Source organism: Macrotis lagotis, chromosome 3, assembly GCF_037893015.1.
Source record: "Macrotis lagotis isolate mMagLag1 chromosome 3, bilby.v1.9.chrom.fasta, whole genome shotgun sequence".
NCBI classification, from domain to species: Eukaryota; Metazoa; Chordata; class Mammalia; order Peramelemorphia; family Peramelidae; genus Macrotis; species Macrotis lagotis.
Window position 1 is genome coordinate 276,347,133 of NC_133660.1, and position 15,889 is coordinate 276,363,021.

The 15,889-nt window shown below is 47.9% G+C and overlaps 1 protein-coding gene across 5 annotated transcripts in view; it reads right to left on the reverse strand.

Moving 5' to 3' along the window:
• Positions 1-2,441: 2,441 nt before the first annotated feature.
• The window catches only part of NAP1L4 (nucleosome assembly protein 1 like 4), a 33,955-nt gene continuing 20,507 nt past the window's right edge, over positions 2,442-15,889 (reverse strand). For 4 of the 5 annotated variants that reach the window (XM_074230815.1, XM_074230817.1, XM_074230818.1 and 1 more), the window contains 6 exons: positions 15,151-15,296; positions 12,251-12,273; positions 11,045-11,164; positions 8,678-8,707; positions 8,286-8,342; positions 2,442-3,380 (listed from right to left, as the gene is read on the reverse strand). In XM_074230815.1, the coding sequence (XP_074086916.1) occupies positions 3,342-3,380; positions 8,286-8,342; positions 8,678-8,707; positions 11,045-11,164; positions 12,251-12,273; positions 15,151-15,296 (415 nt within the window). In that variant the 3' untranslated portion in view covers positions 2,442-3,341. Of the gene's footprint in view, positions 3,381-6,798; positions 6,834-8,285; positions 8,343-8,677; positions 8,708-11,044; positions 11,165-12,250; positions 12,274-15,150; positions 15,297-15,889 lie in introns of all 5 variants that reach the window. The other variant, XM_074230816.1, reaches the window with a different exon arrangement.

Genomic DNA, 15,889 nt, shown 5'->3' on the forward strand with positions numbered 1-15,889 from the left:
CATGAACTGATGCTGAGAGAGGAGCAGAACCAGGGCAACATTGTATCAACCTTAATGGCCTTGCAACATTGTGGCATCAGCGCCACCACCAGGGACAATTTGGGGGATCTGCCATGGAGAATCCCTTCTGTATCCAGGAAAAGAACTATTATCTTCTATTTAGAAAAAAAAAGGTAGGGGCAGCTAGGTGGCGCAGTGGATCAAGCACCAGCCCTGTAGTCAGGAGGACCTGGGTTCAAATGCGATCTCAGACTTAGTAATTACCTAGCTTGCCTTAGGCAAGCCACTTAACCCCGTTTGCCTTACAAAAAAAAAAAAAAACCTAAAGAAAAAAAAGGTGTTTATTATGTAAGTTTGCCATCGCTTCTATTTTATTTTTTTCAAGGATATTCTCACACATTCCATTTGGATCCACGTACAGCATGGAAACAATGTAAAGACTCTCAGACTGCCTTCTGTGGGGGTGGGGGGAATTGTAAAATTAAAAGAATTAAAATTATAAATTAAAAAGCTGCTGCCAGAGTTCTGAAGGAGTCTCTCAAGTTGCTCAGAAGTTTCTTTGATTCCCCATCATCCTGACTCTGGCTGACTGACCATGCCAGGCTTAGGGAGCAGTCTCCCCCCTGCGCTCCCCCAACACCTGGCCCTCCTGGCTCCCCCAGCCCCCACAGGTTCCCATCCACTTCAGAGAGACCTCTCCTGAGATCACTGGGTCCCGATCCGCAGTGGCTTTCATCTCTCAACTTTGGCAGCTCACCTGGCTCGTCATTCGGCCAGGGGATGCCCAGATCTAGTCAGGGGGACGTGTGCCCTGGAGCTGCTTCGCCAGAAGTCTCCACTCTCCAGCCATCTCCTCCACTGAATCCCCCGTGTCCAACATCCAGTCTGGCCCCAGCAAGCACTCAGGACTGAGTCTCCCCACTGCTCAGGTACCTAATAGGAGGGTCCCCACTTACCCCACCTCGTCCTGTACCCCCCCCAATAGCTTGTTGCAGGGAGAGACTCCTGGATTCAAGAGCTGGGGGAGAGGGGGCACCCCTGAGGAAGGGGCCTGGGCTCTGACCCAAGGGATCCCATTTAGAGAAAGCCAGGACCCATCACTGAGGCCAGGGAGATGGGTATCCCCTTGCACTGCCAGTGTGTCCCTTGCCCTAGGGTAGTTTCCCAATCAAGCCCCCCCAACCCAAAATTGGGCCCTGGCATGCCCAGAGAGCTCACCATTCTTCTGGGAGTTTGGCCCATCCCACTCGGTAAGTCCACCCTCCCACCACCATCTCCTCATACATCGTCACAAACCCAGCGCCCCTTCCCCCACCCGTCACCCTCTTATGGGGGTTCCCACCTCACCACCTTCCACCTCAAACTTTTCAACAATGCTGTCTTGGGAAGATTTGGAGGTTCACTTCATTCTCCCTCTTCCTCCCCCCCTTCCCTTGAAGGCACTTACCTGACACAGGAGCCCTGCCCCCCACCCCCAAGAAGCTCCAGCTGGGATCCCCCTCAGCAGACACACACACACAACCCAACAATCATGTAGTTTAGGGAATCTAGAAAGTGATGAATTTGCTCGTAACTCAGGTGGCATCTTAGGGACCTTGGACAGTAACACACCCCCCCACCCCCACCCCCACCCCCACCCCAGCACTCCCAGCAGACAGCAGAGATCCAAAGGGAAGAACATTGATAGCAACAGGCTCTCAGGAGCAGCCTGACCCTCCCCCCTCCACCTCCCCTTCAGCCCATGGTCCTCTAACTCCACTTTGGTGGGACTGAGGGAACATGGTGAGAAAGCCTCAGTACGGAGAGCAACCTCAGTCCAGTGTGGGCAGGCCCAGAGGGCAGTGACCTGACCAGGAAGGACAACATATGTCCACTGATGAAGGCTGCCATCAATAAAACTTCCCTTATCTAGCCAGCCTTTTCCGTTCTCTAACCCTTGTCTGAAGCCTCTGAGGGGGAGGGGGCTGTGGAGACAGGCAGACCTGAGTTCAAATCCAGCCTCAGATACTTAGTAATTGGGGAGCCTTATTCCAAGCAGGGAGCTTCTCCTGCACCTGCTAACGACTCTCCTGTCCTTGGTCTTTTTCCTTTTCATTGATGCTGAAGATAGGTCAAAGGGCCACACTAGGCACACCAGCCCAAGATGAAGCTAGGTAGGGAGCATGAGGAGAGCCCAGGGCAGCCAAGTCAACCCATAGGCTCCCACTTGAGGCTTTCTTCATCTAGGCCAGGTTTCACAGAAGGGCAGATCCCCATCGGGGAAGCTGTTGGGCAAGAGATGGCGCAACAGGCCAGTGCTTCTGGGTGGAGCTGCCCCCTGGGATGAACAGCCATCTCCTCCCCAGGCCCCAGCCCACCCATGGTGTCACCTGGAATGTCTCCTGAGGAGGGGGACTGCGCCAGTCGCTTGGGTCCCAAGAACCACAAAAGAGAGGGTGGTGTTCATGTTTCACAACTTTAATAGAATATCCTAACTATTCTGTACAAATTGAAAACACCGGATAGTCTTAAGTTACAAATGTGTATTGTTTAGGCAAGGCTGGCACTCTCTACACGCCCAGTCACAGTGGAAATAAAGCTGCTAGTCAATGGTGGCTGGAGATTGGCATCGGGGACTGAATAACTACAAAGGTGCATCCGAAACCCTACACGCCAACAGAAAGATAGAACCCACCCACCCCAAGCACTGGAAGAAGCTGGAGCCAGAGCCCGCAGGCTGCCAGGAACAAGCCTGCCCCATCTTCCGCAGCATAGGGGTCTGGTCTCTGCTCTGGGAAGGCCGTGCCCCCACCCCCCTGGACCGAGCCGTCAGATCTCACATTATGTGGTTTCAGGATCTAGCACAGGCGGGCCCCAGTTCATGGTACATACAAACATTAGGAAATAAATAGGATGACGACCTGTCCGAGCCCCCGCCCTCTGCCCTCCCCCCACCAAACCTGGCTTGACTCTACTTGGCAGCTCTGAGATGATGGGACAAAGAGGCTATAGAAGCGGGTGAGGGCACGGGGCAGGGCGTGCGTGTGTCCGTGTGTGCCTGTGCGTGTCCTACCTCCTCTGTCTTACAGAGCTACAAATGCACTCTGGCACCTGTGGGTGCACCTGCCTGGCTCACAGGCGGGCAATAGTGGGCAGAGAGGGCGCTTTACTGAAACCTCCTAGTTGCAAAATGCATCAAAGTTACCACTGTACAAATTAGGCAAAAAGAAAAAAAGTGTAAGTGAAAACCACGCACTTGAAAACAAGTTAACCGTAAGCGTTGTTAGTTAGACTGCCGGAGCGGGATCCCAAGGCGTCCTTCATCGGAGGCGGTCCAGCCTCTCCCGAGGGGGCGATGCGTGTCACTGCTGCTTGCACTCTGCAGGCTGGCTGCATTCTCTCTGCCAAGACAAAGAGAGCCTCTGAGCCCACGCCTCGCAGCCATCCCACCAGCACCCAACATCAAACCACAGGAAGTCCCTCTGAGAGCCAGCCAGAAGCAGTGAGAGCAGGGCAGGCATGCGCTTCCACCAAGCTCCCTGGGGTCAAGGCCCAGCACTCTTTCTCATCTTAAAGGAAAAAAGCTCAGACCGGCAAAAAAGCCCAGGAAGTTCAATCCTGACAAAGTTAGAAAGCTGAGCCAAGAACAGATGCTTTAGAAGGGGAAGGAAAGCAAATCCTTTCCCCAGACACAGACCAGGGCCCAGTCCAGGGGCGCCCGGCCAAGGAAGCCCAGAGTGTGCTGGTTTTGCTGGCCTCTGCTACAGCCTGATCCTGAATCAGGACAAGGAATATGGACCTTCCCTGGGGAGGAAAACCAGCTTTTCAGAAAATCCCATTGGGATGCTAAGAGCACAAAACCCACCATCCACTGCACAGCTTCCCCCCCAGCAGCTGAGCTCAGACCCAGACCTGTACCTCATCAGAGCCTCAACAGGAAGAGCTGAGCCAGGTAATAGGCTGCCAGTGCCCCGGGGGTATGCTGAGCCCCTTTCTCCCTGGGACAGTGGGGAAAGTGTCTCTCCCAGAACCCCACAGCAGCTCAGTGACAGAGAACTCTCTGCCAAATCTCACTTCCTTTCAAAGACTGTTTTTTAAAAACACCAAGCACTCCACAAACCTGAGTGAAGAATGAGGCTGGTGAACCCCACCTCTGGCCAGAGCATCCAACCTTTTTCTCTGAGGGTCTCCAAGGGGAAACTCCACCTCCCACAGGGCTCTCAGAGAGACTGAGGCCAATGCAGGGAAAGGTCACCCAAGGCATGCCAAGGTCAGAGAGAGAATTCAGAGGCGGGACAGAAGGCAATTCTAGCCTTGGCAAACTATCCAAGCCTTGTTTGCTCTGCCTCAGACCACATGCAAACAGGGGCAACCAAGGACCTCGCCCAAATACCTAATTCTACCCCAAGCGGTTGTCGCTGCTCTTCCTGTCTGTCTAAAATTGGATAGAAGTGGCACAGTGAATAGAGCACTGGCCCTTAAGTCAGGAGGACCTGAGTTCAAATCTGCCCTCAGACGCTTAATATTCACCTAGCTGTGCGACTTCAGGCAAGTCACTTAACCCCATTGTCTTATTAAAAAAAAGGGAGTTAAAAAATAAAAAAAAAAAGGGAGTTATAATCACTAGGTCACTGGGTGCTTCATAAGGAGTCCTGTCCCCCCCCCCCGGGGGGGGGGTCACGTATGTTCGTCAGTCTGTCTCCAAAAGGCTCAATGGATACCTCTGGAAGAGGGAAATCTTTCAAGAATGAGGGGCCAATACCAGTGGTGGCTCATTAGCAGATGCCACTGTTCTTAGAAGAAGGGGCCCTCTATTGCAGAGATTCCCGTTAGTATCAGGTGTCAGATGTATCTGAACCCCCCTCAGAACTAAACATGTCTTTTGTTTAATGCAGCAGGCTCCAAAGCTGGCACTGTCCAGCTGAGCAGAGGGTTCCTGAGGGCAGGCCAGTGCCACTCCGCTCCATATCACTGCCTGTACAGGAGGCTCCACCGATTTTCTGGGGCTAAGGGGGAGCTGCAGAGAAAATGGACCCCATGCTCCTTTGATGAGCCCATTGTCTAAAGCTTCAGTTATTCCCCAGTTGGACTGCCTGGGGTCGGGGGGCATGTTTTTAAAAGCCAGTGATTAGGAGTGGGTACGGACTGGCATGTCATAACACCAATGAAAATAACAGACCCACCTGAGAAAGGACACAAGAAGCTAGCACACCTAGTCTCGATGGCAGGGCGGCTCTAATGACAATATGACCTAAGCATTTAAGGTCCAGATAAAAACTAAAGCTAAGAGGGAAGAAACTGTTGTGGAAGCAAAATAAAAAGCCCCCAAGCTCCTCATTCTCCCTTAACATGACATCACCCCATTGCTGGGCTCAATGAGGAAGGCTTGCAAAGCCAGAGCCAGGTCAGATATGGAATCCTAGGTCAGAAATCTAGCATTAATGCTGTGGCCAATTCCTGGATGATCTGAGTGAAGCTGCCCCAACAGCGAAGAACTGCAAGCAAACATGGTGTGGACCACACAGTCTTCCCAACAAAGCCAGGTTCATCTCGGGTGAAGGGGGGCCCCAAAGAAATCCCCACAAGGGGAATCTGGTTAATGTCATCATGAGTCAATGATCTACAAAATGAGTTTCATGGAGTTTAAAAAAATGCTTTTGTTTTTCTATAGAAATTGATGAAAATCTGAAGTTTTATATTAAACTAAATCATTTTTGTTGTAAAAGATGAAAGTTTACCAGTTCCAATCCCGAGTCCCATTTAATTAGCAAAAATATATATCCTGATTTAATTCTAGAGCTACTGCTTTAAATACTATTTCTAAAAACTGGGTTTTATGAAATAAAAATGCAGACTCAATGTTAAGATAAAAATTGGTGGACACTTACTTAAGTATCCTCGATTCTTCTCTCCATTGAGAGTCAACCCTTTTGCTAATAACCTTAAATTCTAGAATCTGGCACCAGGCTGGTTCCCAGGCCCTCCTCTGTAATGAGGCTCCTCCCTTTGGCTCCCCCCCCCCCCCCCCCGCCCTGCACCCTCAACACAGGTAAGGTTTTCCCTCCATTTTTCATCTTCCCATTAACTTACTCCCATCTTAGTTAGCTACTTGCAGGGAGGAGGACCCTGAGAGAAATACCCTTCAAAGTATCACCTTGGGTGGGAGAGGCTCATCCAGGTGGATTTAACTTTGCAAATAGCTCTCCTACTCATTTAAGTACCTTTTATAAACAGAAAATTCTTCATAAACTTCACACTAGAATACCCAACAGGTACTTTGAAACCTAAATACACCTGTTATCACCTTGTAAGTGAAAAATAAAATATGACTATCAATCCAGAGTGTGACTTGGCTTTGCAAGCTTGAAATTTTTCTGTTCTAGATAACCCTTCATTTGGTCCTAGAGGACCAAATTTTAAAAAGACAAAAGCAGGAGTCCCCGTGCCCTGCTTCTCACTGTTCTGATCCCTAAAGGGGGCCTGGGGCAGCACCCCCCAGGGTCCCCTAGATGCTCTGCCTTCTCAGGGGAGGTGCAATGAACCCTACAGATGGAGATGGCACCTTCCTGGCTTGAACGCCTTCATCAGAAGAAAGATCAGGTGAATCCAACTCAGGAAAAGTCATGGTTAAGTTACAATGCCCCATGTTACAGAGGTTCACCCTACAAACACACTCCTTGGGAACCAAGCCCTAAATTGACTGGACTCTACCGTCTGCATGGGTTTTATTCTCTCTTTAACCCTTATAAGTGAACAACCCCACAGTGTATTGGCTACAGAGCATCAGCTTTCAAGTGTATGAATGGAATTCCACCTTACCTATGATATGAATGATAAACAGACAAAAATTACACCTAAATGGGGAAAAAAAAATTGAAAGGAACCGTCAGCATGAAAGACAATGAAATGTGAAAAATAATACAGGAGGAAACAACCCCAATTTCTGGAGCTACTTAGCTCTGCAAATACTCTTTCTGTGAGGCCACTCCATCACACCAGACCTGTCCCCTCAGATCACCAACTTCTCACCTCTCAAAGAGAACATTCCTAATACTAAACTTTGCTGTCCTGTCTTCCTATCTTTTGCTCAACTAGAGCTTTTCTGAGGCTCTAAGTTCCTCTATGGATTCCTGTCCCTTAGAAAAAGAGGTGACTGCAAAGGGCCATTTTGATGGTTTACTCAAAGAAACAACAACCCTTCTTTCCTCATGAGGGTGAATCCTCACACTCCCCAAGGCAGACTTCCCTGTCCAGACTCGCTTCAGGCCCCTTCCCCCATCCCAGGCTTCATCAGGAAGGAAGGACTTGGGAACCTTGTACTAAGAGGGGAAGGGGGGGGGGGGGCTCTTCCAGAAGATGACTAAGATTGGAAGCAAGAGGAGCAGAGCAATGCTGAAGAAGCAAGGCCTTGCAAACAGCAGCAAGCACGCCAGCACCTTCACAAGCAGAACCAAACCAGAGGGGGATTGGTGGAAATAAAAAACCAGTTTTGACTCCATTCTGTGAAAAATAAGCCCCCAACTTCAAAACTCTGTCACTAGGGCAGAGGAAGCTAATAGCCACGAGCTTCAAAGCAACTCAACGTGACTTTAGCTGATTCGGTTTACTTTGTTGTTTGATGGCTGATAGGCACTGAGCTCGTTTTCCATTTTTTTTATGAAGGGAAGGGACATTCTATCCATATTCCCTCGGATGGGGATTACTTAGCGTAACAGGATTCAACAAATATGGCTTAATTATCCAAGTGCCCAGGCTCCTTGTTAAAGAGGAGCATCTCTATTGGTGTCCTCTGGGAATCAGCTTCCAGTTGAAGCTGGGTCTCCTGAGCTTCGTGTCAGTCATTCAAGTTCAGACTGGTCATTACATTACGGACTTGGTCAGACAGACCTCCTCTCCCCCCCGCCCCAGCCAGGGATGCCAGGTGTCACTCTCTGCAGGCAGCAAGCTAGTGAATTTCATGCCAAAGAATAAGAAATAGTTATTTCTAATTCAGTCGAAGAGCTGGAATTGGTTTTATCTTTCTCTTAATTTGAAAAGAAAAACGGTGGCTTTATGAATTCAACTATTAGGAATACAGCCAGATAAAGGGAAACCAAAATTTTGTCAAGATAAATAATAATTTCTAAATTTCTTGTATGAAAAGTTCCCTGGTTTTTCATCCAAATGGAGCCCTTTTTAAAAACTCTACAATTTCTAAAAATGTTATTTACCTTCAACTTTCACCAAATGTCTGACTAAAACGAGGCCTAAAATGCCCAATACAGTGTTCCCCAAAGCAGTTGGTCTGAGTCATTAAGACCACTAACCTTGGGCTCATTCTCTCCATCTTCATCTTCCTCTCCCTCTTCTTCACCCTCCAATTCCTGGGGGAACAAGAAAGACGGCCAGTCAGCAGAGGGCTCCTCAACAGCCCCACCCCACACTTCCAGTAGAACCACAAATGTTCCCACAAAGCCACAAGAAGCAATCACTTGATTTAGAAAGAATGCTAAGTGAATGGTGGCAAAGAGTCCCCACACAGTGGAAGTCTATTTGCTCAAGTAGCCAGTGTCCAGTTTTAAAAACATGGAGAAGGGTGACATTAATTACAAAAGCAGATCAGTGTGTGGTCCCCCAAAACAAATCCTAAGGAGTCATGCTCCTCATCACAAAACAACCCCCAGCACGTCCCCCAAATTGCCATGGTATGTTATCTTACCTCTTCTTCCCCTTCCTCGCCTTCTTCAAACTGAAAAATGGAAAAACGTTTTTAGATTTCTAGAACAACAGCTACATGGCCTCAATCCATCTTTGGCCAGTTGTTTCCACTCTCCCCAAAACGCCATAGAAATCTTGTCTTGCATTCACTGAGCCACCCCCTGTTGGGAGGAAAAAACTTCCCATGGCTAACCACTGGAAGGGCCCCTCTGAACAGGGACAGGAAGAGAAAAGGGACCCAAGAAAGAGGTCAGGAAAGACAAGCCCTGGGTACCTGCTGGTCGGCTCCTACTGGGAAAGGGGCACTAGAGAGCCGCTAGTCCCTAGAGTTCATGGGCTGGAGAGGCTGGAAAAGATCTTTAGGGGTGGATGAATTCCTTGTCTTTCAATTCTCTGCAAGGTTGGCCTAAATAAACCTACAATATTCCAGCTGACAGCCCAGATAAGAGAGAGGCAAACACTGGTTTTGCTGCTGTCAAGTAGAAATCTTTGTGCTGAATAGTCAAGCCTTCAGCACTGGTTAGACTTAAACACTACTGAATCTCAAACCAACTTCTCTTGAGCCCTCTAAGTCACTTTACTGGGAAGATGTGGGTCCTCTGAAGGCCACATTCATTAGACTGGCAGGAAAGAGGTGGGCTAGGAGTAAGCCCAAGACTGCAGTCATTTTAGGAATCCCCAGAACTCGGAGAGATTACAACTTGCCCAGGGTCACAGGGAAGACTCAAACTCGGGCCTTCCTTATTTGGAGGCTACCTCAGAAACAAACACCCAGGTGATAAAGCCCTTGGCTCTAATGAGAAGGCTCCATTTCTAGTACACATTGGCTGCCTGATGGTGGCGTGGTTCATGCATATTTGGATGCACTCACTCTCTCTCTCTCTCTCTCTCTCTCTCTCTCTCTCTCTCTCTCTCTCTCTCTCTCGGTCCACACATGTGGTCTCCTGGATAAACCAAATAGAACCTGAAATCAAGTGGCCTGTCCTCAAATACCAAGAAACTAAGGTACCAGGCTCAGAGAGGCCTCAGACTTGGAGGGAAGTGCTCCTCACCTTGCTTCAATGTGGGCCAGAGCTTGGATCCAAGGCTGGTTCCACCCCACCCAGCAGGAAGAGACAGGGCAAAGCCTGAAGGAGAAGGTTTCTGCCTCATTGAATTCCTACCTTTCTTAAAGATCAACTCAAATGTCCCCTCCTCTAGGAAGCCTTCCTGGATGGTCGCAAGGGCAACATGCCACTCTGCTTTGTCTAGAGCCTTGATGTCAGCTCTCTACATGGCCAAGTTTACCCCCAACTAGGACTAGAAGTTCCATGAGGGGAGGCACCAGTCTTGTCCCTAGTGCCCTACCCAAGGCTCTGCACAGAAAATGGGCCCCTCGGGCTGGTTGGACACTCTATGGGAAGCCTTTTATAAAGAGCAGCCTGGCTACTCTAGACCTTGCCGAGATGGAAGACAGACAAAAACGAGTAACACACCTTGGGGTATGACGGCTGGGGACTCAAAGAAGCTGGGCTGAGGCGGCAACTCTTCTACCTATAGAATCTGTAGCAAATCACTGAACTTCTGGGACCCCCAGGGTTTAAATTCTAAATCCTTAGATTCCCAAGACAATGGAGGAGGGATAGTCTTACTGAGCATCACATGACAGAAGGGTCAAGTAGTTGGTCAAGGATGGCCAAGGCTTCACAAAGGACAGCTAGATGTATTAAGGACAGGTGGGTAATTACGCTTCCCAACAGTTCCCCTTAAGAACAGGGAAAATGGAAAAGCACAACTTTATCAATTTTGCTTTGAAACACGTAATTCTCCCCCCCCCCCCTTGATTCTGAATGCACCAGAGTATCCAGTAGCTCTTGGGCTACTGTTGCATTTCTCTGTATAATAACTCTTTCCTAGAGGATCCCACAAGTTATATATCAACAACCTTGAGAACATGTGCTATCTTGGGAAAGTTCTCAAAACTTCTTCTGGTTTGGGGGAGTAAAGTGGGAAGATGACCACTAGAGAAGTCAGCATGTCCCTATGCTTTCTATTTTCTGTCAAGATAACAGGAAGCAGTTTTTGCCAGATGTTTGTCTAAGGGCAAGCAAAACTACTAATGTCCTCTTCATCTCTTGCAACAACAAATCACTCTCTGAGAGGGAGAGATCACCTGTCTAGGAGTCAGATCTGGTTTCTGCTCCCAGCTCTTCTATGTGCAAGATCACAAGGATAGTTAAGTCATTTAAATATACTCTCTGGGCCTCAGTTTACCCCTCTATCAAATGAAGAAACGGGCTCTTTCTGGCTCCCAAATGCCATGACCCTTTCTGGCTGCTCACACTCATATAGACATGATACCAGTCACTAACAAGATTGATATACATACATTATCATCATCCTCTATGGCTTCCCCAGTAAAATAAAGGACTGCACGTGGAACTATCCTTTCACGGAAGAAGTGCCCAATTTCAAAATCCGAAGCTAATGTAAATTCTGAATCTTCATCCTGTGGAGGAAAATTTAAAATATTAACTCTGTAGAATCTCCTATAGTTGAAAAAACCCACAACATTTAACTATGGCCATCAGCTTTTTCAGAATCAAGGCAGGTCTGTTTTGGTCACAAGGCTCTCGAGAGGAGCAGCTTCAGTAACTGGCCCAAAGTTGTATAAACAGTATTGTATTGAACCTCCAACACTATCCATAAACATTTGAGCCATTTCCACTTTAGAACAATTAGCTCTTGCCCGTCCATTGGGGAATGGCTAAACAAGTTATGGTACATGGATATCATGGAATATTATTGTTCTAAAAGAAATCATACATGGTCAGACTCCAGAGAAGCATGGAATGAGTTACAGAATCTGATGCTGAGCGAAGGGAGCAGAACTAACAGAACAATGTACACATTAACAACAACATTGTGAGATAATCGACCTTGATGGAAGCGGCTCCTCTCAGCAGTTCAGAGAACTAGGACAACCGTATTAGACTGGCTATGGACAATGTTATCCCCATCCAGAGGAAGAAAAACAAAACAAAAACAACCCTTCAGAATCTTGATCAACACTTTGTAAAAATTATCTCTTATGTATCTCTTTCCCTTAATCCTAATTCCTCATGCCGATCTGTAAAATGTCTCTCACAAATATGTATGTACAATGCTAACCTGACTGTTTGCCACTAAGGGGAGGGGAGTGGAGGGAAATTTTGTAATTTACAAATATACATGTGCATATGCATGAAATAAATTTTTTTAAAAAAAGAATACTTAGCTCTTAGGTTATGAAATATTTATGAAATTCCTCCAAAGCTATCTGAAAAGTCTGTCAACACCACCTTTGAGGGACCAGCCAGCCCCCTAGAGAAAAGCGCTGGACTCTTCGTCCCCGGGCCTCCAGGGCAAGGGTGGTCCACTGTTACTAGCATGGTGGAGAAAGCACACACACACACATTCAGGATTGAATTGGGAGTTTGTGTGAGGTGCACCCTTTTCCTTAGAGATCCACCATAAATTAACACAAGTACTTAAGAACAAAGAAAAGTATAAGAAAATAGGGCACTCAAATGAGGCTTTGAAATATGAATCTTACCAGTGACTCGCCATCCCCAGATACTACAAAAATAAAGAAAAAAATTCTATTATTAAATATCACATTTATACCAAGCCCTGCCCCCAGTCCAGTTGACTTAATGAAAAGAACATTTCACAATTCTAATTCATGTTTTTCCCTTCACTGGAAATTACTAAGTTTTAACACTTCTTCATATAAGAGGGCTTCCCAATGATTTCCAAGACATGTCAGAGCATTCCCCGGCTACATCAAAGCTGGGCTGTTTCCCACCCACCTAGCCCTCCCCTACCTTAACTTCAAGGAATGGGTCTGGACTTGATTTGGCCAGAAAATCATTCCCAGGCTGAACAAGGGATCAGCATGTCCAGACACTTGGGGTACCTTCGGGGCCACAATGGGCTCACCTAAATAACAAGTGAGCATTCCCCACCCAAGTGACACCAGAACACTAACCTCTCTGGGACCTCAATGCCCCCTGCTCATCTTGCAGACAGAAACTAGGAGCTCAATAAAAACACCTATGACTGGTCTCAACAACATATTCCTGCATTCCGCTCAATGAGAGGAGGGGCTAACAAAGCGTCAGTCCATGGGCATGCTCCTCTCAGGGACAAATCTAGGGGTCTGAGACAAGACAAAGGCTACTGGGAGAAGGGAAGTTGGGGAAGAGGGAAAGGTGTCAGCTGTGCCTTCGCTGTCTCTGTGGAGCCCTGCTACCCTCCCCTAGGAACAAGTGCCATGCATGAAAGCAGCACTTAGCAGGTGGGTATTTATTAGCCAAGACGTAAGAATGCAACTGCCTCTGCTTCTCTGGCCCTTCTCTTATTCACAGCACCCACAGCCATTCTAAGATGGGAGCGCTCAGAGAGGCCTCCAGTGCAAAGTGGCCCCAGAACCATGCTCTGAAGCAAGGAAGAAACAGCTGTCAAGGGAAGAGGGAGTCGAAGGCTGTGGCCTTTTCCAGCCAAGTCAAAGTTTGACTGATGTCAAGACCTCTAGGGATGTGGTTGGGTTTGTGGGTCACATGTGTCAGGCAATTAAGCCAGGAGAACAATCAGGAAAAAGGCCTGGGACTGGCAGGACTGGCATCTATAACATTCTCTCTCCAGCAGCCTCTTCCCTAAGACTCCACACACGTGTGTGCTTGATGAGGGACACCCAACTCAAGATAGACTTGAGTGCTTCAGGACTGAGTAAAGAAGCCTGGATCAGTTGGATGTCCAAACCAGTCAAAAACTATGGAGAAAAAAAAAAACACCCCACCTGCTCTTGGGCAGGATGCTGAACAACACAGCCTTCCTAGCCCGTTCCCACATCTTTAAAAGTCCTTAGACTTTTGGCCAGTCTGCCCCAGTTTTGGCAAGCACAGCAGGTGGGTACCTCTGAGGCTAGCACTATCAGCTTGGGTTGCCAATCTCAAGGGACAAGTTTCCAAGCTCTGACTGCTTAGCACAAAAGCATTCTCCATCTTCTTGTGTGTGGGTCCTTTGTGTCCCTAGGCCTCCCCCTCTGTCCCACATTGAAAGGCAGAGTTGAGATGGCAATGAAAGGTGCCCTTCCCCACAGGGTCCCAGGACCAACGGCGGGGGGGGGGGGTCTCCCCAATGAGCTCAGCACTCATGGACACGAAATGTTGTGATCAGAAAGCCCTTCTCAAGGATACAAGTGTGTCATCTTCCCTGTTAGAAAGATAACTACCTCATTTCAAGACTCAGGATGGGGAATGCCAGCCACATCCAGAGAAAGAATGATGGATTCTGAATGCAGTTGGAAGCAGACGATTTTCACTTTGGTTTTTTCTGGGGTTTATTTTCATGGTTTTCTCTTCTGCTTCTTCTTTCCCAACATGACTAAGGTGGAAATATGTCTAACATGACTACAGATATCTAACCTTTATCAGACTGCTTGCTGTCTTTGGAAGGGGAAGGGAGGGAGAAAAGTGTGGAACTCAAAATCTTAAAAAAAAAAAAAAGAAAGAAAGAAAAGTTGCCTCTTCTCTGCTTCTCTATTGGCTGAAACCAGCCCTTGGCTCAGTACTAAAAAAAAATGAGCAAATGCTTATGAGTCCTTCATTTCCATTCTCTCCTTGGTGATTATCAATCTATTCCTTTCCAAGCTGATGACTGCTTCCCAAGGCTTGGAAGGTGAAACTGCCAGGGTACCCCAAAGTAGGTCACCCAAAGGTTTCTACAAAGCAGAACTACTTCAAAAACACAAGTGGAACATTTTCAAGAGGAAGAGAAGGCCAATCTCAGGTGATAGTTGGGAAAGAACTTCATCAAAACTTCGTTAGCCAAAGTACAGTTGGGCTGGGGTGGACACAGGCCATTTCTAGAGCAACAAAAACTAACCTCAATGAAAACAGCCTCCCAACCTACTTTAGGTGGGCATATTCAAAGTGAATCAAAGAGCACTTCTTCTGTTATTACTACAAATTCAAAAAAACTCCTTTGAAAAAATGAACAGGCAAACAGGGCCATCAGACTGAAATCAAGCTGAACTGTTTTAAAGATAAGGAGGAGCAAAGGACATGGCACTCACAGCAGATGCTCAAACACAAATTCCCAACCACATGGCTGAGCAATGCAGCTGGTACTGCCCTACAGTGGAAAGGCCAGCCGGCCTCTTCTTCCAGGAACACAGGCAGGGCGAGCATGAAGGCAGGCTGAGGTATGTGTGTGTGTGTGGGGGGGGGTGGGGGGGCAGCTCAAAAGAACAAGGTTCTGAAGAGGTGAGAGCCAACCCCGGCTCTGGCACCTATCTAGGCGACTGTAGGAAGATCTCTTATCACCTCCATGGCCTCACCTGACACCTGTCTATAAAAGGGAAGGGAACAAGAGGACGGCAATAACTCTTCATAATGCTCTAAGACAGTTTATAAACCTTTTTTTGGTCCAGATCTCGAGGTCACAGCTTACCTTTGATGGGGCTAAAGAAGTTAAAAAATGAATCGTTGGGGACTTGCTTCGTGACCGTCCTCACAGTCCCTCGGCCCTTGTGTTTTTGTTTTTTCTTGATTGTCTTCACTGTGACGTTCTTGCCCTTCTTCCAATCAATAGTACACCTGGGGGAGCAGAACCGAGTCAGAAAGCCACACCCCACAAATCCAATGACCACCCTGTCCAGGATCCCTCCAGCTCTGACACCAGCCCAGAAACTTCAGACCAAGGTCAATTTGCTGCAAGAGGAAACACTACTTTCTGAAATGATTGTGAGCGGGCAGGACAGTACAAGCCTAATGAACCCCAAACTGAAAAATGTTAGACAGAAACCAGTGAGCTGACCAAGGGCTGCCCACCACTCTGCCTGGGAGCTTGGAGCTGTCCTCGAGACAGCATCAATATGAAACAATCACCCACTTCAATTTTTTCCTCAACAAAAGCAACAAGAGGTGTGCGCTGCTGAGGTCAGGCAGGTGGGGCCTCTGAATCTTGTACCCCAAACAACCCTCACCAAGGGTCAATGAGGTAAACACCCAATTCCCATAGCCCTAGACAAGCTCTATGTGAGCCCTGAACTTGCCCCCCAAAGCCCTCTAAGACTGTGCAGTGAGTCTCACTAACATGGCAATGCTCCCCAAGCTGCTGACACCACTCAGAGTGTGGCTGCCGCCCACAACCAATCAAGGGGAGATCAGGGTTGTTCAAGTGTCCATTC